The sequence below is a fragment of the Electrona antarctica genome (assembly GCF_951216825.1).
Source record: "Electrona antarctica genome assembly, chromosome: 8".
Classification (NCBI taxonomy): Eukaryota; Metazoa; Chordata; class Actinopteri; order Myctophiformes; family Myctophidae; genus Electrona; species Electrona antarctica.
This window is the reverse complement of record NC_136789.1, coordinates 6951973-6978753: the sequence shown is the minus strand read 5'-3', so window position 1 is coordinate 6978753 and position 26781 is coordinate 6951973. Positions and strand designations below refer to the sequence as shown.

At 40.6% G+C, this 26781-nt stretch overlaps 2 protein-coding genes across 2 annotated transcripts; both read left to right on the top strand.

Moving 5' to 3' along the window:
• The first annotated feature begins 176 nt into the window (after window positions 1–176).
• acat1 (acetyl-CoA acetyltransferase 1) lies at window positions 177–10228 on the top strand. The gene is made up of 12 exons (XM_079508060.1): window positions 177–330; window positions 883–930; window positions 1080–1197; window positions 1349–1444; window positions 2165–2265; window positions 3032–3175; window positions 4053–4203; window positions 5449–5544; window positions 6391–6504; window positions 7589–7653; window positions 8559–8716; window positions 9825–10228. Exons 1-12 carry the CDS (start codon window positions 280–282, stop codon window positions 9943–9945), a joined length of 1263 nt encoding a protein of 420 aa, XP_079364186.1. The 5' UTR covers window positions 177–279; the 3' UTR covers window positions 9946–10228.
• A 1602-nt stretch (window positions 10229–11830) lies between these two features.
• On the top strand, window positions 11831–26274 carry LOC306927952 (transmembrane protease serine 2-like). Its single transcript, XM_079507841.1, has 14 exons — window positions 11831–11950; window positions 12329–12381; window positions 14003–14195; window positions 14925–15017; window positions 15493–15609; window positions 15940–16069; window positions 16734–16850; window positions 18229–18269; window positions 18676–18844; window positions 20520–20692; window positions 20805–20900; window positions 23064–23206; window positions 23397–23549; window positions 25780–26274. Exons 2-14 carry the CDS (start codon window positions 12367–12369, stop codon window positions 25786–25788), a joined length of 1449 nt encoding a protein of 482 aa, XP_079363967.1. The 5' UTR covers window positions 11831–11950; window positions 12329–12366; the 3' UTR covers window positions 25789–26274.
• Window positions 26275–26781: the final 507 nt, after the last annotated feature.

Here is a 26781-nt window from a genome sequence, read left to right as displayed (position 1 = left end):
CACATACACACACACACACACATTATATTATGCCATTTTTAATCTTTAAAGAAAATGCATAATTTACTTTGTGGGCTACCGGTGGCACCTGCGTTAGGTTGTTGGACTACAATAACCAAAATGCATGAGTTTCTGATGACGTCGAGCACACGCATCCACACATGCGATTGGCTGATGAAGTTGCCCCTCCCCCCGCTGTAAGGCTGAAGGTGAAGACTCTGTCCATTCTGTCTGTGTGAAATTGTGAATCAGTCTGCTGTTTTAGTGCAACATAACATTATGTCATCGAGTGGACTTTTAACCATGCGTTCTCGAAGTTGCATGCGGCTGGTGAGTACTAGTAGGGCGGTGACCTCGGGTGACCTGGGCACGTCTGCATAAAAACCTTTTATCTTCGATGTCGCAAACATGCTAGTGCGCTACTAGCCACACTCACTGACAGACTAGCTCCGTTTGGAACCTCTATAGTATATCTACGCTTTAGCTCAGCGTAGACATAGAGGTTCCAAACGGAGCTACAGACAGACATGCACGTTGTAAACACAAGGCCAACTTAACACATTGTTGGCAGAGGAGTAGCGTCCTTGAACAAAGTGTTAGATCCTTCAGCTTTTGTTTATATTTTTTGCAGTGGGTTTAACTTAGCTCTGGTCCGTTGAACTTATGCACGTGTCTTTACCGAACGTTTTTTATTTAGAAAGGCTCAAGGTTATAGTAGGGTAGGGGCACGTGTAACTGTGTAAGTAATAGCATCTTTTGTAAAATTATAGAAATACCTTGATCTTTAGAGATGAAAAGAGCTGAACTTTAGAATGGCAAAAAAGCAAAAATACCTTCAAACAGATGCTACAGTTTAGCAGAGGCTATTTTCTGTCACTCCAGGTTCACAAGTACCTGTCAAGGAATTATACATCTCGCCCTTCTCTAAATGTGAGTACACTTATTTAAAAACAAATAACAATTTAAAAATGTGATTATTTCAGGCCAATAATCTAGTTTAAATGTAACTTATGAGGTAATGTATATACAAAACAAAGAAGCTCTGCTAAATTATATTAACTGTAATAATATGATCTCAGGAAGTGGTCATTGTCAGTGCAGTCCGCACTCCCATGGGGTCCTTCAGAGGGAGCTTATCATCAGTTCCAGCTACCAAACTGGGCTCCATCGCCATCAAGGGAGCCATTGACAAAGCAGGTATGAAACTAGATGTGGCCATTGAACCTTTCTTTCTTAAACACAGCACCCGGGACCGAGTTATGTCACCACACAAAATGCATAGTGTATTTTGGTAAAGATCCATTTGTCATTGACTAATTTGACTTGATGTCACATTTCTTGCATTTAGGGATCCCTGTTGAGGAGGTGAAGGAGGTCTACATGGGCAATGTGCTGCAGGCAGGAGAAGGACAAGCTCCCACAAGACAAGCCTTACTTGGGGCAGGTATGATACGCACACAGTTGATTACTTTTTTGTCCACATCATCAATAGATTCAATACTGTATCACATGGGGAACAAATTAGATATTTGTAGTCTCCTGAGAAATATAATTTTCTTAACGTATACAAGAAAGAGGATCTCCTCTACCCTAGTGAACTCATTATCTGAAGGCCTCTCCCCGCATGCCTGTATAACAATGCCAAGGTTACCTTAGCGAGACAAGTCTTGAAGCCTAGTTGAGCCAGCTGACTTCCCCTATCAGGGACACGAGATCACATTTCAATGTGAATTGGTAACAGACATTGACTATTATAATTATAAACTTTATAGTTACAAAGTGCTTGTACAATAAGAAGAAATAAGAAAACATTAAAATCAGACAGTAATGGAAAAGAAGAAGAAGAAAAAAAAAAGAAAACATAAGGCAACTACAATGAACATACTAGATATTAGAAGTGGATGCAATAGCATCTACATAGTCTATAGTCAAAGGTCTTCAGGCTGGCATTATGATTACAGCCACTCAAGCGAACACTTGAGTTATTTATTTATACTGACAGCACGTGGGGTGTTGTTAAAAAGCAAAGTGAGGACATGTCAGAAATATTGGGGCAAAGTTGAAATGATAGTGATCCCTCAGAGACGCATAACACCCGCACAAACTTAAAACACCTGATTGCCATTATTTATTTTGAAAAGCCAACCTGCCTCCCTGTTTACAGGTTTGACTCTTGGCACTCCAGCAACAACCATCAACAAAGTCTGTGCCTCTGGAATGAAGTCTATAATGTTGGCTGCTCAGAGTCTAATGTGTGGACACCAGGTGAAATAGCCATTACACTATAGTTCTCCTACTGGCTTTGAAGACAAAACCAGAACTGAGACTCAAAGGGAGGGTGGGGTTCTTGCATTATTATGTTGGTCAGTTACATAACGGTATTATTCTATAACCAACAGGTGGCTCCATAACTGATTCCTTATGCCCATTTCATACTGTATTAATCTAGTACAGTTGTGCAGGTCGGGACCCAAACTTGGGCAGCGCAGGAGATTAGATATTCACTCAATTACTCAATGCATAATGTAACATTATGTAATTGAGTAATTTCTGTGTTTAAAACGTTTCTGTTAAACAATTAATTGTCAACTCATTATTATGAGTAACATATGGTTGTAGTACTTGAACGGACCGTCTCAACTTAAGTCAAGTCGACTTTTTGTGCAGACTGCAGCACCAAATACTACATCGGGTTTGTATTGTGATAAATATGGATTCATATTTCTGGGTCCTCCTGGCTTAAAGATTATGTGCACAACCTGATTATTGAAATTCACAGATGATGCATCTCTATCACAATTCACCACATTTTAGAATTAATCTCAGTTCTGTCACAGGCTAGATATTCATGTGCAGGTTAACATTGAAATGTTGTAATGTGCTATCAAAGGTCTTTATCAGCGAACGCAATTGCTGTGACCAAAAACAAGATTTGACAGATGTTATCTTGATTATTAGGACACCTTATCAACATCCTGGAACTGAAAAGGTGTGTGTTTTAGTGCTGTTTTTTTTGCATGTGTTCTTTTAGGATGTGATGGTGGCAGGAGGCATGGAGAGTATGTCCAATGTACCGTATGTGATGGACAGAGAGACTCCATTTTACGGAGGAGTGAAAGTGGAAGATCTCATTGTTAAAGATGGCCTCACTGATGTCTACAACAAATTTCACATGGTAATAGTGCCGTTTTCTTTTCTTATTTCATTGGGTTGATGATGGGGTGGCGGACTATCTATCTATCTATCTATCTATCTATCTATCTTCCTGACTTGCCAAGGACTCGTGGGGGACCCCGGACCCCCACTTTGAGACCCACTGCGACTGTTGATTTCGTCGACTGAAACTATGACAAAAAACTAAGCTATGATGACTAAGAATAAAATATATTGACAATTATATTGACAAATACAAGCTAGACTGAAATGTTAGGGAGGGATTGTGGAGAAGAGATCCAGTAGAATGGTTGGTTGCGCTCAGTTTTTGTGTACCGAAAATAGCAGACGAGCTTGTAGATCGGGGGGGGGGGGGGGGGGGCTTTTTATGCCTTTATTGATAGGACAGTAGACTGACAGAAAATGGGGAGAGAGATGAGGAGTGACGCGCAGCAAAGGTCATCGGATCAGGTTTTGACCACACAACACACTGTCAGGCTGGCATTAAAGCCTAGGGTGCCCGGAGTCCCGGACCACCACGCTGGCAGCGCGGGCCGATTCTGCTCATTCTAAAGTGTTAGAAGCAAAGCTGTGTCTGACTCTGTTTAAGACGGTCATGCCCGATAAAATAACACACTAACTGTGGAGTGATCACTGCCGAAACATATACCACATGATATCAACGTCATTATGGTATTGGCTCACAAGCCATAGGAACCACCAAAGATCAGTCATCTTACAGATGGACTATTAATTCCGTCAAATGATTTCATAATCAAAATATATTTTGGGGAAAAAGCAATACTTTGATTTAACATCTTTTCTGTGTTCCCCCCCGAAATGTTATCTATATATCCCTTAATGTGTCTCTGTACCATATGCTTGATTGTCATTACCAGGGCAACTGTGCAGAGAACACAGCCAAGAATAGCCAGATCACCAGGGAAGAGCAGGATGCCTATGCTATTGGCTCGTACACACGCAGCAAAGCAGCATATGAGTCTGGTGTTTTGGCTAAAGAGATTGTTCCAGTTAGCATCCCTCAGAGAGGTACAGTATGGAGAACAAGTGTCTTGCCTTGCCTCTTGCCTGATGTCAGTGGGTTCAATAGGTGTGTGTGTGAAGACTGCAAACTGAAAAGTGTACTTGGCAATCAACTCGGCCCACTGGCAGAGCCTGATTGGTTGAGCCTCAATTGGCTGAGGCAGAGGTCTGGACATTGCACAGGTGAAAGGAGTTGGCCTCATTAGGCCCACTGGCAGGCACCGACTCGATACCTGGCACTGCACTCCCTGTGGGGGTGTGGAACGCGTGGGTCAAACGGTTCTCGAGTTACGTGCATTACAACCGTGCACACACGCAGAGACGTGGCACATTTATAGTAGGATGTGTTATCCCGATTGATGCCAGGAGCACCTTTTTACTATTTTTATATTTTGTATACCTGCACACCTCCTGAGCACCTGGTTGCTTCCTTGCCTCTGCCCTATTAAAATATGTTGTATAATATTTCATAAGTCTATCAAATGGTTCAAATACGCGTGGTGTTGGAGAAAAAACGTCACTTTCATCGTCTACTCAGGCTTATGTGAACACCCCGGGCAGTTCTTAAGTTGCTTGATTCAGTAATTAGATATTTGATATTCATTTTAACTGCCCCGCCCCCTTCCTATACAAAGCCATTATAACTTAAAACTCCATTTTAACCATGATGGATTCATCAAAAACACAGGTTCTCTTGACTAATAATGTCCTAATACGTGAGGTGGACGTGGTTTGTCATTTACTGTTTTCATTTATTTTTAATAATTATTTTGGAAAGAACCTCCTGCTGCCCGCAGCTCCTCCAGCTTCAGCTCCTTCTTACAAAATCAAAAATAATTATTAAAAATAAATGAAAACAGTAAATGTAAAACCACGGCCCCCTCACCTATTGGAAGGACACCATCAGTCAACAGAAAATAGGTTGAGATTCTAACTTCATGAATTTCATGACCTCCGACTTTCCGGTAACTGACAACATTGACGCATCATGATAGGTCACCAGATCATTAGTGCACTTTTCTGTGGAAGAGAATAAATCTTAACTGTCCTACATTACTAAATGCATGGTCAGAGACCACATGCAATACCTTCATGGACCACCTGTTGAAAACCCCTGATCCATAGCAATGGTCTGTTCTTCATTGTAGCAGTCTGCTATTGAGAAATAACAGACTGCTGAATATCATGATTGAATCAGAATCAAGCATTCAATCAAGCTGTGTAATTAATAATAATGACTTGTTTCTGTAGGCAAGCCTGATGTTGTGGTATCAGAGGATGAGGAATGGAGGCGTGTTGACTTCAGCAAAGTCCCCAAGCTGAGGGCAGTGTTCCAAAAGGAGAATGGTGAGTATGGAACAGACAAATTATGAGTGAAGGTGGAAAAGTAACCACTTGAAACCAAGGGGGCAGGCAGGCTTTCCAACGTTGAAGCTCTCCTCCCTAGTGGTAGGAGGAGGGACTACAGGCGAACCCGTGGATTCATGACCGGGAAACCCCGTGCAGCTGGGCTTTAACATTGAGCGCTCGGTTGCACTTCCGCATTTGACCACCAAAATTTGGTGGTCAAATGCGGAAGTAGACGTTCTCAGACGGTACTTCCGGCAGTCTTCCGGGTGCTTCAAAACGCCACTGAGCAACTTCCACTGACATGAATAGCTGGGGGGGCGGAGCTTCGCGCCAGTTCAGTCTCTATTATATATATACTCTATGCTTGAAACCTACCCCTGTTCTAGGGATGACATTGGATGACATTGCAATGAGATGCGTTGGGAGCTTGTAGATCGGCAATTTTTTGGCAAAGATGTTATTGTTTGGTGTAGTAATGTAATTTGTGGAAATCATGTAAAGTCACATTCAGGGCATTAATACTATTATGAAATATAGCCATGGACTGCCATGTTTTGTTTGTTTACTTTAAACTACCGGTAATAATCTACAATTATGTGATCAACATTCAACGTTAGCCCAATATGGAGATAAGTTATAGACAGAGCTATATTGCACAATTCATGTAAAAAAAGAAAATATCTAGTTAAAGGTTCTCATTGTAGAGCTATTTTAAATGTTTAAAGCATATTGGAAAGGATGATACTTTAATTATTTGGTACAGTATTGAAATGCCTTACATTTTGTATATATTTCATTTTGAAGTTTTTCTCCGTTTGTTTCTCTGTTTTCTCGGTTTTGTAGGCACAGTGACAGCAGCCAATGCCAGCACACTAAACGATGGGGCTGCAGCTCTTGTTTTAATGACTGCTGACGCTGCCAAGAGGCTGAATGTAACTCCACTGGCCAGGGTTGTTTGTAAGTTGCATTTGTTCAGATATACCACACATACTTAAGCTTTTGGAAAAACAATAGGTCTGTAGTAATGTTACTCATGAACATTGATATTGCTCTATAGCAGTAGCTTTGGCATTCGTGTGTTTCATCTGTACTGCAGCAAAAAAAGGTTTTAACAGCTGTTACAATGTCTGTATACATCAGCTCAAGTAAAATGTATTTGTATAGCCCTTATTCTCTGCAAAGGGCTGTTCACACAATTCAACACTAACTATTACTACTAATTATTAGTCATATTAAAAAATAATAATAATCTGACCGGGAGGCTGGTGTAGCAGTCTCAATCAATAAGGGGCAAAAATCAAAGGGGAGGGAAAAAACGAAAAACAAACAAACATGTAAATAATATAGTCCATAAAGATCTATTGCAATATACAAAATATACATATTTATCAAAAAACAATGGCAAAAATAAAAGCAGTTTACTGAATGAGAGAATTGTTGCAGAAATGTTACTTTCTGTAACTTTACTTGACGGCATGACCCAACATTACATTTTACCCACATTTGGCAGGTGGTGATTTCAAATCCGGTTTCTTGTTTGTTGAGCTTTTTTTTATTTTTTCCACTTTTTTTACCAGCTGCTATGCAATAGCAAGCTGAGTATCATTGTTACCAGCTGCTAGTCCTCTAGTCCAGCTCAGAGTCAGAGTGTAGAGTAGGAGAGTAGCGACACACTTTGATCTCGCCGCAAAGCGGGTGCCTATGGGCTATAGTTCCAAACATTAGTCCTATGGCTGGAACTATCCCATTGAGATAGAATGAGCACTTCCGCATTCCATTGTTACAATGGGAGTCAACGCTAGTGTCGCCACTCTCTTACTATATTACTCTGGTCCAGCTGGTTTTGTCATTGGCTGATGTATGTGGGCACCGCAAATATGTCCGAGCGGAAACGAACGACTAGGAAATAGGAACACAATAGTTCCGCCTTAGAGAATTTTGGTTCCTACCTAAACTACTGCACTGAAACGGACACAGAGGCAGTTATAGCGGACCCCTGCAGATAATAATAATGCAGCTGTTTTTTTCTTTTTACTTCTAGCATTTGCTGATGCTGCAGTTGCACCCATTGATTTTCCCATCGCTCCAGCATTCGCTGTACCAAAGGTGAGCGAAAGCAGGCTTTTTCCTATCCAAATCGGTCTTTGGGGTAGCAGGGGGTTGACAACGCATGGCAGTTAGCATGATCCAGCCACATCATTGTAATAATACCTGCGATTTATATAGCGCTTTTGATAAGTACTCAATGACGCTTTACATGTGTAGGGGCCAGGGGAGAGAACAAGGCTAGTCCAAACTAGCGAGTTTTGAGTTTTCAGTGCGGTTTTGAAGGTAGGGAGGGAGAGGACATCTCTGATATATGTTTGGGGAGTGCATTCCAGAGGGAGGGGGCAGCCACAGAGAAGGTCCTGTCGCCCCAGGTGACATTTTTAAGTGCAGCATTGCATTACAGTGATTACATGGTCATGACTGGGAAGTTGTACCATCGTTTTTTCCCCCATGTAATCCAATTGCATCAGAGTCATACAGGGTGCCTGGACAGGTATGGAAATATGACTTACTGTTTTCTATAGTTGGAAGAGTATGGAAATTTGAAAAAATGTCTGGACATTTTGTTATTGGCAAAAAGTTGACAAAAGTTGACACAAATAGTCCACATGTGCACTCTAGTATGTTAATGTGTGGATTCTTCCTTTGCAACAAAACACTAAATAAAAGTGTGCAAAATATGCTCCAGAAATGGACATTGCCAGCACGGGAGAGGCAGCATTGCTCAGCAAGTTTCGCTGCCCCTGTTTTGAGATCATTGACGGTGATCAAAAAGTGAAAAATACTCACATGGGGGAGCTCAGGTGGCGCAATGTCCGGCTTTGGCCCGTGTTCGGGGGAGGGAAGCCGGTGAGGGTGATAATCATCAGCTCATGCCCAGCAAGTATACCTGCTGTCCCACATTTGAAGATGCACAAATGTTGGAAACTGAAAACACACTCTCTCTCTCTGCTGTCTGCTAGGTCCTGGAGGCAGGGGGCTTGAAGAAGGAGGACATCGCCATGTGGGAGATCAATGAAGCTTTTAGCGTAGTTGTTCTGGCAAACATGAAAATGCTGGACATTGACCCCAGCAAGGTCAACGTCAACGGGGGTGCTGTGTCATTGGGACATCCTATTGGGTAAGCACCTGCCTGGGAAGGATTTGTGGAAATCTGGAATTATTATCTGGAATATTGGTAAATGTATCACAGATTTGATTGGACACAAAATATTAAAATAGAGAGTGGAGGTAGGGATGGGAGCGAGAATAGTCTACTTGCCAGCCCATAGAGCCCCATTGTGAACCCGGACATTTTGAGTACCCTAAAGTTTTATGTTAGAAATGTTGAGTATGGGTCCCCAGCATTTAAACTGCCATGCTAATGCATATGTTGGGCAATTTTCATAATTAGCATAATAAGATGGGGTACCATTAACACAACAAACGCCCAGGGTTATTTAATCCATTAAATCAGAGCACCCAGCAATTTATAGCAGCGGAGCACATTTAGCAACGCACCAGCCGCTATCCCGAATGTAGCTGATGTAGCCAAAACACTCCCGAGGCGATCGACAACAACGGGAGGTATGATTAATTCGAACATGACTAGCGACGGGACCACGATGGGCACATAATCTTTGCTTAGAATTGGACGGAATGATTTAGATCAAGAGTTATTCACGTTTTAAGATTTTCGGTCTCATCGGCTAAAATGGGGGGGAACATTTTCGATGACGTCCCAACCGGAAATGACATTGAATGTTGCGCAACAGACGCTCCCAGCCTGTGAAGCGATGCGATCGCTTTTGATATCAATAAATCTTCGTCCTTTTATTAATCTCCGTCCTGAGCGCTGGGCATTACTAATTGATTGAACGGAGAACTCCGTCCTTGCCGCTCGGGTAAGGCAACATTTTCAAAATGTCATTATGCTTTAAGTAGCATGGGACGGGTCAAACTAGGGGGTTTTCATGATTCTGAATCCATTGCAAGCATTAGTTGCACGAAAAACACTCATTCTAAAAACAAATATGATGAGGTCAGCGTGTCATGCGATGGAAATGGCCAATCTACAAGCTCACAATGCGTCACATTGTGATGCATTTGTGAGGTTGTAGATCAGGTATTTTCGGAGTCAACAAATTATAAATGAATTGAACATGAACGTTTGCCTAGAATGAAATGCCCCACAATAGGAATGCCAGGTTGAAAGGGGTTTAGTTAATAGATGGTTTGTTTTTCCTCAGGATGTCCGGCGCAAGGATCGTAGGTCATATGGTGCACAACCTAAAGTCAGGCCAATATGGGCTGGCCAGTATCTGCAATGGAGGTGGAGGGGCTTCTTCCATCATCATCCAGAAGTTGTAGAAACATCTCCGTTACATAATATATTTTGACAAACTATATGTCTGTCTGTTGGATGTACTGTAAGTATTGTTAATGTACTGTAAGTATTGTTAACATATCAATAGACTCCTTTTGCCCTGTATAATACATCTGTTTTGACTTACATAACTTAAATACCAGCTGGCTTACTTGACAAACTCCCTATAAATTAATTGAACACTCCCATGTTAAAGACACTCCTTTGTTTGAAGATTGATACAGTATTTACTTGACATATTGAATAAATTGTTTCTATGAAATTGAATGGTGTTTGCTGGTCTATCTGTAGTTTCTTTAGTTTTATTGTTGTAGAATAGTTGCTGATTACATTGTTTTCATTTTACTGGTTGGTAAATATCTCTGATAATCTATGAATAAGCTGAAACTACTTGGCCACTAGATGGTGCAACTTCCTTCGATACAAGTGAAATTTCTTTTGTCATTAATATACACATGACACAATGTTAATGCATTGTTCTAATTCCTGCTGGTTAATTATACAGTTATCTGTTTTGCTATTGTACAGTAGGTGTCAGAGATTGTATTTTTCAATGCCCTAAAACAAAGTGACAGATGAAATTGTCCGATTATTTTCGGACAATTTCTTTCAATGATTCCAATATATCCAACCAATCCACATACTCTACTGTACATGATCATCACCATGTACATAAAAAGTAATGATGGCTTACTGACAGTCAGATAGGTGTACAGTTGACTGTACACTCAAATATGTTTCCTTGTAGCTATTTTTTAAGTATTTCCTTTTCCTAGCACGTAACAGTCATATGCCATGTTAAATATTGACTAAGTCTCAAAGTCCTGAGGCCATTGCAGTTTGTGTGAAGTCATTTTCACAAACTCAGTTTATGCTAGTTTTGCGAGTACCTGATGGAGACAATACCCAGTTACTGATTAAACACTAAGGGAAACTTGGGGCATGTGAAGACTGAGAATCCTACACACAGTGTAAGCGTCAAATCTGCTTTCTTGCCTCTATAATCTTTTGATTCTTTATTTGTAGAGGCATTGGCATCAAAATGGTTAATATATTTATGTTACTAGCTAGGGTTACTACACTAAATTAGTGCTTATTTTGCCACAGAAAGAGGTCGTTAATAGTGTCCAGTTATGGACCTCTTGTTGAATGATGACGCTCTGGCTCACATTCTAAGGTTTTTAAACGGCAGGAGTGGTGTAGTGGGAGGCTGCTTTAATTAACCAACTAGATTGTAAATTTTTTATGTTACCACTTACCGCATCCTGTGTTGACCGTATTCATTCAAGAAACCGCAGGTGAAACTGGTTTTCAATGGCCATTGTTTAGTGTCAGGTGTTATGGAACAAATTAAGTTTACCCTTTTCTTATAAATGACACTTCTGAATCAAGTAAAATTGCATTTGTTGAAATCTTCGTTTTCATTTGGTGATACAAAGTTCTTCTTTAACTTGTTTTTTTATAACTTATTTTTGCTTGATTTCAGCAATCTGGAACTTTTTAGGTAAACCTTTTCATCTTATTGGATAGGAAACAGGTTTCAATGTTAGATAGATAAACAGTAATACGTTAAGGGCAGGGCCATATTACTTGACCTACAGTACTTAGTAACCCATGTTTGGCTAATGAGGAAACAATATGTGGTCTTGTTGGTTGGACTCTACGGGACTGCTGTGAACGTGTACGCATTGCTTTCACATTATTCACTTAATCACAAGGCCTGGTTAGGAAGAACACATTTGTCTTTCTCTAGTATCAGTTTGGCCGATATCAGAGAGTGCTTACTGTTTGTTTATGTCATTTCAAGTATCCCCACACATCAACTGGCACACTAGCTTAAGCACACACAGGGAAAGGTGTGGCCATGGCTGTTCATTACCTGGCATAGCGGAGGAATGTCCTGATTCAGAGAGTGAGAGGAGAGGAGAGGAGAGGAGAGTACAACAAATAGACAGAATCGGACTGTTAAAAGAACTTTGGAGTTTCAAGGTAAGTCAGACAAATTCTGGAATAAAATAAACAAATAATGGTGTGTAAAATCACCATACGCAGTTAATGGATGAACCTTTTGGGGAAATGTGATCAGTTCATTTTCATAATAGGGTATGTCTAGTGTGCTTTCTATTTAAGCCTAAATCGGTGTTGTCACTGTGTTATTGTGTACTGTACACTGAACCCGGAGAAAGCCTTTCATTCATCTGTATTTATTTGGCTGATTGACAAAACTATTTGACTTGACAAAATATGTAACTAAATATGCATATACCGGTATGAAATATTCACATTTCCATTTGAGTTTCATGAATTGATATAACAATATATCTTGACATATCACCTCATTGCTTGTTGACCTTTATCCTTTAACAGGTTTGGCAACTTCCTGGACCACTATAAGCGGCATCAGTATGAACAATGATCAGGTAAATGTAGTTCCTGTGTTTGCAGGGCACATGCAAATGCCACTGCATGACAATATGCAAAATATTTCAAGATATGAATCAATGACACTTCAGCAGACAGTGAGGTCTTCATCAGAGTTGCATACAACAGGACACAAGTCCACAAAAATGTTTGCCACAGGGCAGTGATTTTCTTCTCAGCCTTTTAATTGTCAGATATGATGCATTAGTCTGTCTTTCATGTTGATCATCCTTGGTTTTATATATTCTGGCCTTCTGAATATTATAGTCAAGACGTCATGGCACAGGCCAGGTATTTATTATTTTGAGTACTGCCTGGTCTTATGACTCAAGCTCCCTCTTATCTCTGTGTAGGGCTATGTTCCGATCCCTGCTTTCATAACTGAACTACTTGACCACCAAGCTGTGTTCGTCTAAACCTTTGTCTCCAACTCTGTTTGCCTCACCATCCTGATTCCTTGACAGTTGCATGCCATGGAGTCTTGACTGTATAGTATTCAGAAGAACATTTAGACTACTACGGTCTTACCTACTAATGAATATTAGATTCTATTTGACACTCCATACTATATGAATGTGTGGGGAAAAAATCTATACTATATCCATCCATCCATCTTCAACCGCTTATCTGTAGTCGGGTCGCGGGGGCAACAGCTTAACCAGAGAGCTTCAGACTTCCCTCTCCATAGCAACATTAGTAACTTTTCCAAAAATGATGTTTTAGCAAATTCAACATAAACAAGGTGGAACCAAGGCAGAACAAGGCAGAAAGAGCCTGTCAGGAACCAAACAATCAGAAGAATGGTGAATTCAGAGCCGATATCGATCAACTAAGTATTGGTTTACTCAGTATTTATGTATAGTATAACTTCGGACTCTGTTCCATCTATTTAAATGTGTGATTGTGTGGTCCCCCTTATTTTATCTACTTATCATTTTATTGGTGTATTTTACTACTATTTTAACGGTGCATTAGAATACTTATTAATGGATTGAGATGACTTGACTGGACTGGACTATGACGGACTAACAGTTTTATGCCATGAAGTTTAGTTGCCCCATCAGTGTTTTTTTCTTTGTCCTTTGTGTTCTCTCTGTTGATACTGTTATATGTTGTGGTTGCACTAAACAGAATTTCGTTGTATGTCTCATACAGTGACAATAAAGAGCTTATCTTATCTTATCTAGTGTTTCAGTGGTTAAAACATGTTATGTTATTATTTTTGTCTTACCGACTTGATCAATCCAATATCAACATTATATATACTTAAAGACCCAAATTGTTTTTCCTTTATTAAATGTGTCTTTGTTGGATTATAGAGCAGCGATTCTCAACATGTGACCCCCAGGGCGGGCCAAATTGTCAAATAATATAAGAAAGAGGCAAAAATGGTGAAAATGGTCGATCTACAAGCACACCACCTCAGCATTGCAAGGTGTCGTAGGGGTTGTAGATCTGCTATTTTCACAATATTTATGCCTCAACTCAAATGCCACAAGCTTGTCGGGGTGGGCGTTCCTAGACTCCCCACTCCAGTTCAAATGCCTGAAAAGGTTGAAGCACTGTTATTGAGAACCGTGAATCATCTTAAATAGTTAATTTCCTTCTGATTTCCCCCAGACAGCAGGTCCCGACTATGTAAACCGAGGGTTTCAATATGGGGATGAAAGACCGCCTCCTTATGCCCCGGTGTATCCCCCTCTCCCGTCAGACCACGCCTCAGATGGTGTACCCCAATACACCCCCAGCGTCATTAACACACACCACCCTGTGACCCCTGCACAAGCCGAAAACCCGACAACCCAGAGGAAAGGTACAGTACTCCTTATTCAATTAGTACACCTCATTCTTACATAATGTGTATGTAATGTGTAATTCTCTAGGTGCGGTGTTTGCTCATATTGCGGTTTGAAGTGTGCTTTATTAGGAGGACATGATGTATGGCGTGATGAATTTGATGTGAAAATGTGTCTTGGGCGGTTTTAAGTTTTAAATATCAACAAATCAATTAACCAGTTTGAGGGTCCAATGGAGTTAAGAGGTTTTGAGGTTTAAGAGTTAAGAGGTTTTGTCCGAAGCGCTTTTTAATACTTTTCATTCATGGTTCAATATTTTTTTAACCAACACACAGACGTAAAGGGTGTTCAATTAATAGCATTCATTTGTGGGAAAAAAAATCTAAAACTTAAAAAATGTAGTTAGGTAGTTTCTTCCCGACAGTGATGAATTATGTTGATTATTATGTACATGTACATGTATTGATTATTATTTCACAGTATGTTGCATGACTGTTTTTGTACCTTTCAGAATTATGTAAATGTAAGAGTTTGCATGTTTCCATAGTACCTAACCACCACAACTATTTTAAATGTATTGTTTTTACTTGCAGGACTCCAGTGGACTGCAATATTAGTTGAATCCTAATACCTACAACTGATTCTTACTGTAATGAATGTTGTTAAACCTTGAATCAAGAAGCTAAGAAAAAACATTAATTAACAAAAAAAGTGTTTTCCTGTGTTTTGTCTGTACCATCACTCAGAACGGAAGAGAATCCAGTGTAGATGGATACTGTGTGCCGTAGTGTCAGTCTTAGCCGTCCTGGCAGTGACAGGAGCTTTGCTGTGGTACTTCTGTAAGTTATTGTTCATGTTCCATTGAAATGATGTTGACCTTCTGACATTAGTCATCATTTTGTTGATCATCCAAGATAAAAGTATGCTACTGTATTGTATGTTTCATGTGGGGGTGGACAGTAACAGTACAAGTACATTTACTTGTACCTGTACTTGAGTTAGTATTTTTGAACACTTATGATTCTCACTACACTACTGTACATTTCAAAGACAAATACTGTACTTTTGACTCCGCTACATTTCTAGGAAGGACACATTATAAATTACTAGAGCCTTATTGCAAATGTGTGTGTGTGTGTGTGTGTGTGTGTGTGTGTGTGTGTGTGTGTGTGTGTGTGTGTGTGTGTGTGTGTGTGTGTGTGCGTGTGTGCGTGTGTGCGTGTGTGCGTGCGTGCGTGCGTGCGTGCGTGCGTGCGTGCGTGCGTGCGTGCGTGCGTGCGTGCGTGCGTGCGTGTGTGTGTGCGTGCATTACAGTGTATTACCAGTGTCTGCTGGGGAAGACATGTGGTGATGGTGGGGCGTGCCTCAGCGCCTCCCAGTGGTGTGACGGTGTCAAGGATTGTTCCAAGGGACAAGATGAATCCCAGTGTTGTAAGCACAAACACGCATGCACTCTCTTACACCACATGTTTGGTCAATGCATTTGAGGTTCAACAGCGTACACTTTAAACATATCTTAGGCTATTTACAGATTTCAATATATTTTGAACGCTTACAATCTTTTTATCTCTGGCAAGTAAATCTACACTGTAAATCCTCAGTGAGAGTAATTTGGTTCCTAATCAATCATTTAACTGGGGAAACCATGGAACACCCTCAAGGACCTCACTTTTAGAACCACTGCCCTACTGCATGTCTAATGTCCTTAATTCCTTTTGGAAGTGAACTAGTAATCCTAACGCCAGCTTCTCTGCTATCTAGTTCGCCTCCATGGGACCAACTTCCTCCTGCAGAGCTACTCTCCAGAAGGCCAAACATGGAGGCCGGTGTGTGCAGAAGACTGGAATGACCAATACGGAAAAGCTACGTGTGAACAAATCGGATACAAGAGGTGCAGTACCGCTCCACTTGGTCATGTATTCTTACCAGTGCTGTTGGGTGGAAACCTTACATATCCAAAACTACTACTTTTCAGGAAATGTTTAAAAATAAGAAAATTATAATAAAATAACCATGTGTTCCAATTGACCCAGACGTATTATTTAGTCACAAGCTCTTGTTAATACTTTTAACTGGTTCAATGTTTGTAAAACCCACAGGCAGATTAATCACTTTGATGAGCAAAAATAGATCGGATAGTTTTTGTACTTTTGTGTGACAGTATACACTGCTGGACTGTCTGAAGGACATACAAGTTTATGTATGGCTCCAAACTTTTAATGAAAGTAAAAGGTGTCAAGGTGTTCAGACCCAGCACTGCCTGTGACACCTCTCTGGATCTGAGCCCCCTGCAGCCATTTTTAAATCCAGTGGTCATTAACCTTGGTGTCAAATTGATTTTGAGCTTGACAAACAGATTAACTCAGTTAAATTCAGCTTTCATCAGTTGAGGCTTTTAGCCAAAAATGAATTCTCACTTTCTCAGTGTTAATTTATCTGTTTGTATGTCTCAAGGTGTGACAAATGTAACCAAAAGAAATATAGGCCCATTTGGTTCCATTTGTACAGTCAAGTAAAATGAACACAGAGATGTTGTTGCTTTGTATATTCCACAGAGGGGACTATGTCTCTTCTACTCAGATCAGTGTAGGATCCATGGCGCATGGAGGCTACATGAAAGTGAAGTCTGGATATACACCTGGAAAATATATCCAGTCACTGCTAAAACGCAGGTACGTATGGACCAGATCACAAAGCCCCATATTTCCATAGCGAAGATATTTAATGTTATGTAGAGTAAAATCAGAAAAGTCATGGAGACTATATAGCCCTGAGAGACTCCAGTCAACCAACTACAGGGTTAAAAGGACAACTTTTTTGTTTTCTTGTTTTAGGTTGTTATTAGAGAAAGATCCTGTGATATTTTGTGGCCAGATACAAGTTCCTTGGGTCTAGTAGGACTATAGTAAATAATAATAAAGAAATCGCTATAACATTTTGTAAAAAAAAGAAGGAAAATAAATAGTAAAAATGCACATTTAGCCACTTCTTTGTCTATTATGTATAATAGCGAATAAAAACAAAATATAAAATGAAAGAAAGCAGCAAATGAAAAACAATTAACACTCATCTTTTACTTAACCTAAAACATGAACCTTGGCTGAAAAAAACAAACTTGTAGGGTGGTATTTCTAGGAAAAGAATGTCTATGGACATTTCCACAATATGACAATTAAGCAGCCATAGCCACTTGTGCCCAAAATGTGCTGACGTCATCACATTTGTCATGATGTCTATGGCCGTTTTTAGCCCAAGGAGTGTATTTTGTGCAAAACTAATGCTTGGAATGGATTCAGAATCATGAAAAACCCCTAGTTTGACATGTCACATGCTACTTAAAGCAAAGGGAAAGTTTGACATTTTTGACATTTTTGCCTGCCATAGGATGTTAATGGTAGGGTCACAAGAAACCCCTATAAAAAGAATTGCCCAATACGTTCAGCCGGTCAGCAAGTGGATTCATGAATGTATGTATATAGACAATATTTTAGGCCAATAAAAAAGACTATATACCAAATTTCCCACCCGTCCACCTCGGCTGCCGGACTACTATGTTTGTCAGCCTATGGATATTTAGAACAAAATGATATTTTTCTAATACTCAATAAAAATATCATCCTGTCCTGCATGTTGGCCTTGAATTGTTTCATAGATGGCCCCTGTTCTCCATTTTCCCCACTCCTCCCACAGTAAAATGCAGTTTGAATGGAGCTAGTTGTCTTCATTCTAATGCGGATATTTTATTTCCGTATTTTCGAATTGTCTATTATTAATAGTGTCCTGGTACTCAATACTCACACATGCACTGTTTGTCACACTCGAGCTGCCGTTCATACAGTACAGAACCCAGCGGTAGAGTTCTCAAAGGGCCTCAAAATGAAGGCCTGCGGGCCAGGCCTTGGTTCTTCAGATATAGAAGAACTTTTCTGTTTCATGAATGTCAATGGAGGTTGTTGATGCAGATAGCAAGTTGTACATGAACTAGGGTAGTACATGAACAGATACTGTAGCTTTACATAAAACTAATTTGTGTGTCACTCCCCTTTGCAGTCAAAGTTGCACAGTCCCTGCTGTCAGCCTGCGCTGTATTGGTAAGCTGTTGCTTTAACTTTACTTTGGTTATAAGTGAAATTGTGAAAATTGGAAAAGACCAGTAAAATATGTTAAGTGAACATTTCATTGGTAATAATCTGGGCTCTGCCTATTGGATTCCGGGCCAGTCTAGGTGATTAGTTTGCTTATTACAAATGCTACAGTATACTATTCATATAAATATATGTTTGTTTGATTACAGATTACAAGTGTATGGTTTAGAATTGGATGGCATCTTTGGATGGGTGCTGCATTTGATGTTTGCATGGTGTCCTGGTTTAATACTAGCACTTAAATGTTTATTTTAAGGCTTAAGTCAAATAAACATAAAATAAACATTTAAGTGCTTAATTGTGAATGAACTTGTTGCCTAAATGTGGAATTGTTTTTAAATCCCTTCCTCAGAATGTGGTGTGAGTGATGCAGCCCCCAGGACTCGTATTGTGGGGGGCACACAGGCAGTGAGGGGGGCCTGGCCATGGCAGGTCAGTCTACAAATTAATGGTCAGCACGTATGCGGAGGCTCCATTATCAGCCCATACTGGATTTTGTCTGCTGCTCACTGCTTCCAAACGTGAGTCTATTCTTTTAGACCACTGATTCTCAACATTTTTAAATTCTAAGGACCTACAGTTTTATATGCTTTAGGGTTTAGGCCACAGACCCTCATTCAATATAATCTGTATCTTTGTTACCACACTCCACACACACACACACACACACACACACACACACACACACACACACACACAAACAGCAGACAGAGTTGACTCACTAGTACAAAGTAAGAACTTCAATTTAAGTTATTATTTAAGCATTTGTGGCCAGGATTAACACCAGAACCGTAGTAACCGCAGGACTAAATTAGTCGTGTAGCCCGCCAGAACCGTAGCCTACGTTTTCCAGGGTTTATATTCTTTAATCCATGTTTTGATCGGATCAGATCTCGTTAGCATAACAGTCAAAGTGGGCCATTTTGAAGATGGGCACGCATCCACTTGCACTCTATATGCTGCTTTAAATGGCCTGTATCTCCAAATCGGCGAAATTAATGTCGTTTCTGGTGAAAACAGCAGGTGCTATGATACTCGCGGTCGGGTTTTTTCACCACCGACCAAGAGAACAACAACCGGTCAAGACACCCCACACAGCATTTTGTCATTGTAACTTCCGGTTACGGATATTTGGCTCTTCAGAATAAGGGTTGCGCGCGATAAAACCTTGGCAATGCGTGTTAGATTAATTAATCCTGGTGGGAAATGGGGTTGATCAGCATGTGTTTCCAATTGCCTAATTGTGCTCTTTACAGTAGCGTGCTGCACCTCATATAGGTGCTGTACCTGGAATCAGGGCTACACCCATGGAAGAAATGATAATAAACAGCTTACATTTTCCAAAAGTTACAAATAAGCTTCAATTACCATTACTCCAGTTTTAGCTTCACTGCATTGTCTTCCAGTTGTTTTTAAAATGATTTTACTTGTTTATAAAGCTCTCAATGGTCTCGCAGCTTCCTACCTACATGACTGCCTGCCTAGATATGTCCCAAACCGCCCCCCTCAGGTGCTCCACAGCTGGCTTGCTCGATGTGCCTAAAGAAATAGCAACTAAAAAACACGGTGAAGCAGCTTTCTGCTTCTACGGGCCGACAGCGTGAAACAAACTCCCACTATACCTTTGACAGGCAGCCTCTGTAGACATTTTTAAAGCACAGCACAAGACCTACTTCTACAACCTTGCTTTTAGTTGATCTTTAAATTCTTTGTTGTTATTCATGTCCTCACTGTATTGCATTATTACTATTAATTTAATGTTGTTTTATGCCTTGCTTTTCTTTCCCTTTTTCTTTTTTTATCTTTCGTCATTGCCCTGTAAAGCACTTTGAGCTGCATTGCATGTCATGAAAGGTGCTATACAAATAAAGTTTTATTATTATTATTATTATTATTATTAATTAAGTTTGAATTAAGCAAGTTGAGTGCTACTATGGGTTGTTGCTGACACGGGATGTACACGCCGATCCGACGGACCAACGATCCGACATGCGGGAACACTTGTATTTCTTCTGTGCATTATTGACCATAAACCTACTGTACATATTGGACTGGTGCACCAAGTTTATATAGTCCACGTCACGTGCAGGCCAGCCTCGGGTCTGCTCTTTGCTGTGTGTTCAAATCAAATCTATCTTTTTTTAAAAATATATATATCATAGTTGACCTGTCACCTGTTTCTCATTTCCTCCTTAGGTACTCCAAGCCTGCGTTGTGGACGGTGCATTCTGGCCATGTGAGCTTGGCTGCAATGAGCTGGATTAGCAGCAATAAAGTTGAAAGAATCATCAATCATAAAGGATATGACCCAGAAACCAGTGACAATGACATTGCTCTGCTGAGGCTCAGTACACCTCTCACATTTTCACGTAAGTGATTTTCCAACACATACATGAATTACAACTATTTTGTAGTCCATGCAACCTGTATATTTCTGGTGGATATATTTGTCCAACTTCCAGCTTGATATTTCTGCTTTAGGAGAAGTGAGGCCTGTATGTCTTCCCAATGTTGGTGTTAACTTCTCCCCTGGGCGCCAAGCCTGGATCACTGGATGGGGAGCCTTAAGATCACAAGGTGAGGCAGCATAGGCTGGATGTCAAATACAAAAGACATGAAAATAACTAGGAGGACGCAGGAAAACCTAAAGAGCTTATTCAAGGCCTCTAACTATATCACAAACAAACAAACAAAGAACATTAACGTAACAGACCAGCAACTATAAGCTGGTTGCTCTGAGTCCTAAAGCTCTCTGCTGCTGTCTGGGTACGACGTCCCTATAGAGCTCTCTGTCTGGGTACGACTGCTGCTCTGAGTCAGTGAGTCCTAGAGCTCTCTGCTGTCTGTCTGAGTACGACTGCTGCTCTGAGTCCTAGAGCTCTCTGCTGTCTGGGTACGGCTGCTGTTCTGGATGAGGATCTCCATCTCCAAATCTGAGGCGATGGTTCTCAGCAGGTAACAGATTGTGCAGTCCAAGTAGGGAATGAGACATTACCCCCCCAGGTGAAGGAGTTTAAGTATCTCTGGGTCACGAGTGAGGGGAGGACAGAGAAGGAGATCAGCCGGAGAATCGGAGCGGCAGGGGCGGTATTGCACTCGCTGAACCGCACTGTTGTGACTAAAAGAGAGCTGAGACAGAAGGCAAAGCTCTCTGTCTACCGGGCAATCTGGTTAGGATGGCTCTCGAGCGTCTCCCTATGGAGGTCCTTGATGCACGTCCCACTGGAAGGCATTTATTATTCCCGCATGTCCTTGAACTTGAACGTGCGCCTGGCCAAATATCAGGGAGCTGTTGTAGGCTTTGTCTTCACCTGTTTTTATGTCGTAGAAAAGCGGAGCAGCATTGTCTGACCAGCTGACAGGCTGTCACAGGCATCTAAACATATGTATTCACTCCTAAAATGTTAATATAAAACTGTATGTGTATACATGTAAAAAGAGAGATTTCCAACTTTACAAGCAATTAATATCGCGCAATTAAAAACAATATAACATGTTTACAATGTACAAATAATCAAACAGTGCTTTACTGGCCTTGTTAAACATATATATGCGAGCACACTTGTGAGATGATTCGGGAGCGCAGCCTATATAAATAAAAAACATCTTTAGGCATAAATGGACAGCACGCCTTTATTTCCAGCATATAGTATATAGCTTGCCTATTTGCAATTGTAGGCTATAGGTGTAAGGGGCTTAATCATTCACCCATTTAAAGGACAACTTTAGTTTTTTCAACCAAGGTTCATTTAATGTTTTAGGTTTTTATTAGAGAAAGTAAATGTAAGATGAGTGTTAATTATTTTTCATTTGCTGCTTTCTTTCGTTTTATGGGATTTTAGCTGTTTTGACAGCTAAAATCCCTAAAACGAAAGAAAGCAGCAAATGAAAAAAAATGAACACTCATCTTTTACTTTATCTAATAACAACATAAAACATGAACCTTGGTTGAAAAAAACTAAAGTTGTCCTTTAAATAAGTGCTTTAACAGTAATTCAGATAAAAGGCAGATCTGGTCAGATAGGCTAAGCGCTTATGGGACGGGACCGCGGCGGGCGCCGTTTAAACAGCGACACCAGCACACACCAGCCTTCATCCATATGTTTATGATTCATTCATCAATCACTCCATAAACGTTGATTATTTATGACTGCCTTGCCATGGTTATCTCTCATTAACGTGCGGTGCAGGCATCACTCACCCACAGCCCTCACAGCAGTGAGCAGTTTCACTGGGATCGTCTTCGCCTACCTAGGCTACATAACTGCTTTAACGTACACTGCGCACAAATGGGTAAAATTAATATATAGCCTACAAACGTGTGTGTGTGTGAGGGGGGGGGGGGGGGGGGGGAGGCGGGCAGCAAGGCAAGCGGGGGAAACGTTTTAATTGGCTTGTTCCTACATGTAACTATGGTTTCCATACGTTGTTTGAGGGCGAGGCTTGATTTCATAGGGTGTGCCAGATTTATTTCAGCCGTCACATTTATTAACGCTCGGAACGAAATTAAGGAATGATCAGCAGTTTGGGATCACTTCATAAATGCCATGCCGATGTGAGTGTACTCCAAAACCAATGCTCGAATTTGAGGCAGATTTTACACTCCATTGATAAATCTCATCTAACTCTCCCACAATTTATTCTCATTGCTACATTTGTTATGAATGGCAGTGGAGTTTTTAAAATGTACAAGTAAATGGAGGAGTAAGCATTAAGTACAATTTCAAATTTTGCCTTTAGGATCTTCCCCTGACACACTAATGCAGGCCGAGGTTACTATTTACAGCAGAGACACATGCAACAGAGAGGAGGTGTTGGATGGAAAAGTAACCGAAACCATGATATGTGCTGGCAAACTGGAAGGAGGAGTGGACTCATGTCAGGTCAGTCTCTCTCCCCCCATACATAATGCTAACTAATAACTTAGACATTGCACACAGATGGCACAGACAAAGAGTCTGGTGTTATTAGCTTGAAAATATATTTTTGGAGGTTTTAGGAGATCAGCACATACACATTATAGCGTAACCCTGCATCACTAACTTGACACTAAATTGCTCTTGATTACTGCAGGGTGACAGTGGAGGACCCCTGGTTGCCAAGGAGGGACAAGTATGGTGGCTGGTAGGGGACACAAGCTGGGGTATAGGATGTGCATGGAAGAATAGGCCTGGGATCTATGGAAATGTCTCCTATTTCATTGACTGGATATATGAACAAATGAAGGTATTTACGGAAGGGTGACCAAAGCCAATAGCCAAACCTAATGTAGGCCTACATCATTTAATTTGAATGTGCTTGCAAGCAACACAGGTACCGTAGCCTTAACCAGTCTGTAGCCATTTTGTACTATTCTAGTATTGGATTCTTATTCAATACTAGAATAGACTCTCTTTCAATTCATTATGAAACTTTTTTTTATCAAGTGCATTTTCAAAACATACACTACACCGCATTTGCGGAATGCTAAAGTATCTTAGCTGTGATTGCTGTAACATCAGTTGAGCTGTATTAGTCGGGGAGCCACAGGCCCAAAAGCTCAACGGTTAAGGATTAACCTGTGATGTCATGCTGTACTTTTTATTTGTGTTTTTTTGAGTGGTGCAACCACTCCAAGGAACAGCAATGTCCGTGTTCACCTATGTGACGTTAATGTGACTATGAGCACCAGTATGACTATGAGTACCAGTAGGGGCGCTGTTGTGCCAAAACAGATCGAGAGATAGTGCTGCACTGTTGCCTGCTAATGAGAGAGAGAGAGAGAGAGAGAGAGAGAGAGAGAGGAGGGGGGGGGGGGGGGAGAGGGGAGTTGCACCACTCAGTTCACACGGGTGTGATTTTTCTCTATTCACTTGGTCATTAAGGTCCACAGAATGAGAGGCCTGCTCTGCCGAAAACATCGCGAAAAAGGTTATGGCCATTTTTGTATACCACACCATAGACATCCAATATAAGGCATCATTTCCCAAATGTCATCATGCTTTAAGTAGCATGTGACAATTGTGACATGTCAAACTAGGAGGTTTTCGAGATTCTGAATCCATTCCAAACATTTGTTTTGCACGAAAAACACTCCTTGGCCTAAAAACGGCCATAGCCGTCATCACAAATGTGATGAGGTCAGCACAAAAGTGATGAGGTCAGCACATTTTGTGGCTATGGCCGAATTTAGGCCAAGGAGTGTTTTTCATGCAAAACTAATGCTTGGAATGGATTCAGAATCATGAAAACCCCCTAGTTTGACATGTCACAATAATTGTCACATTCTACTTAAAGCATGATGAAATTTGGGAAATGTTGCCGTATATTGGTTGTCCACTCTACAGTATGGTGTGGTATACAAAAATGGCCATAACTATTTTTTCGCGATGTTTCCGGCAGAGCAGGCCTCTCATTCTGTGGACCTTAATGACCAAATGAATAGAAAAAATCACACCCGTGTGAACTGAGTGGTGCAACTACACATTTATTGTTATAGTTACTGTACATTAGAACCAGGAAAGCATCTATGTCATAAGTACTCTCGATAAGATTGATTATATAGAGATTGATTCACTCTGACGTGATATCTGTGATATCTGTGATGTCAGTGACGTCACATACTAACCATAGCAACCATGCTCGTTTTTTTGGTTGCTAACCATAGCAACCATGCTTGTTTTTTTGGTACGAACAAACACGGGTACACGGGTACAAAGCCAGTTGTTGGAGTGGTTTGCACCACATGACATCACAGGTCCTGTCCAATTTTGGGCGTTGTGGCTCCCCGGCTATATACAGTAGTAGTTTGCTGCGATTGGTATACTTTTGTTGTGACTGTGATTCATTGGTGTACTGTAGCAGTTTCAGCTGAGTGTGTAGTTTACTGTTATTGTTGGTCTATTATATGTATGTTGGGATATTCAGATTTCTGGGGACCTACATGAGACAACCCAACTTTACTGTTTTATCAGATTATTCTACTTCATCCACCATTAGTGGCCATGGCTCTTCTTCCAAGGAGACTTGGAGAGTTCTCCTCCTCTGTGGCTTTTCTGTATCTTGTATACATTGCCCCGAGCAACGATTTACGAGTCATATTCCATGAATGTTGAGCACAAAAGAAAATAAGTCTCACCTAAGTCCGATACTAGAGACACATGGGTGTTCTAACACTTTTGTGGTCTGATGATGGAACTGTGACACATTCATCAGGGATGTTTGGCCTTTCTCTGTGCAACTGACTATAGTTGGATTCGAAGTAGCACCTCCTGTAGTTTGTCTTGTTGTATTGTGTTGATTTGTGGCTGCTGTCTCCCTTGTATCCAAAAAACTTGTCTTTTGAGATTGAGAGGTAGTTCATACAACTAGACCAGCAAATCAAAAACCCTTTGCATGTTGAAATAACTAATTAGCAAGACAATATAACAGCACATAAGATGTCTACTAAGACTGATGTTGTTTTTTATCCTAACAGAATTATTGATGGAGAAGTCACTGAAGAGAAGCCATGTTGATGATCAAACAACACTTTAACTAACACGTTTCTCTTGTGGTGTTCCCAACCCGTTTCACCTCCCCCTCCCCCTTTTCATATAATGACCCTACACCCAAATTGATTAGTATGGGGGAAACCCCCAATTAGTCTAATGTTGGATTTTTCATTGTTTCATTTATTTGAATATTTACTTTTATATGTACAGTTTATGTGATTACTATTTAAATGGAATCGTGTGACTTTTTATAAAACTGCTTTATTTTTATGCCAGCAGAACAATATCATTCCTTGCTGATCTTGTCAGCAGAAGTAATCTAATTGGGGTTGTACTGTGCATTGATATCTAATAAATAGCCTAGTGTATGGTGAATTACTAGGCCAAAACAAAAAATAAATTAATTTAGCTGTTTCCATCTGAGTTTTGTGGTTTATGTTACTGTCACCCCAATCTGATCTGAACCCATGCGTCCATATGGGTACAAGTCAAATGCTCATTACATTTTATCAGCTGAACTGGTATGGCGTCTACTGGTGGCTATTTGTTGACATTGCATTTGAATGAGCTGTGATAAAAAAAATGTTAGACATTTTAGCCTCAAGATGGTGCTATAGCATTTGCAAGATAGGGCACAGCATGTTCTTCTACCATATTACTGTTTCATGTGTCCAATTGACCACTTCCCCTTAGGCTACAATGTTGCATGACAAGAAACAAATTCTAAACCAGCGCCTTGTTTGAAGTTCCACTGGCACCGTCTACTCTGAATTGATTTCCTCCATTGAGTGACACACGTCAGGTCTTGATCTTCTTCCTCATTGCTGGGAGACAGGAGTGACAATTCTTTAACTATCTTCTTTTAACTCTTTAACTTTTTCGCCTGTCCCCTTGAGACCTTTTCTCTCTTTGTTCCTCTCATCTCCTTCCCAACTCTCATCTCTCACCATCACCATCAGCATCAGCATGGCTGTCTAATCAGTGCT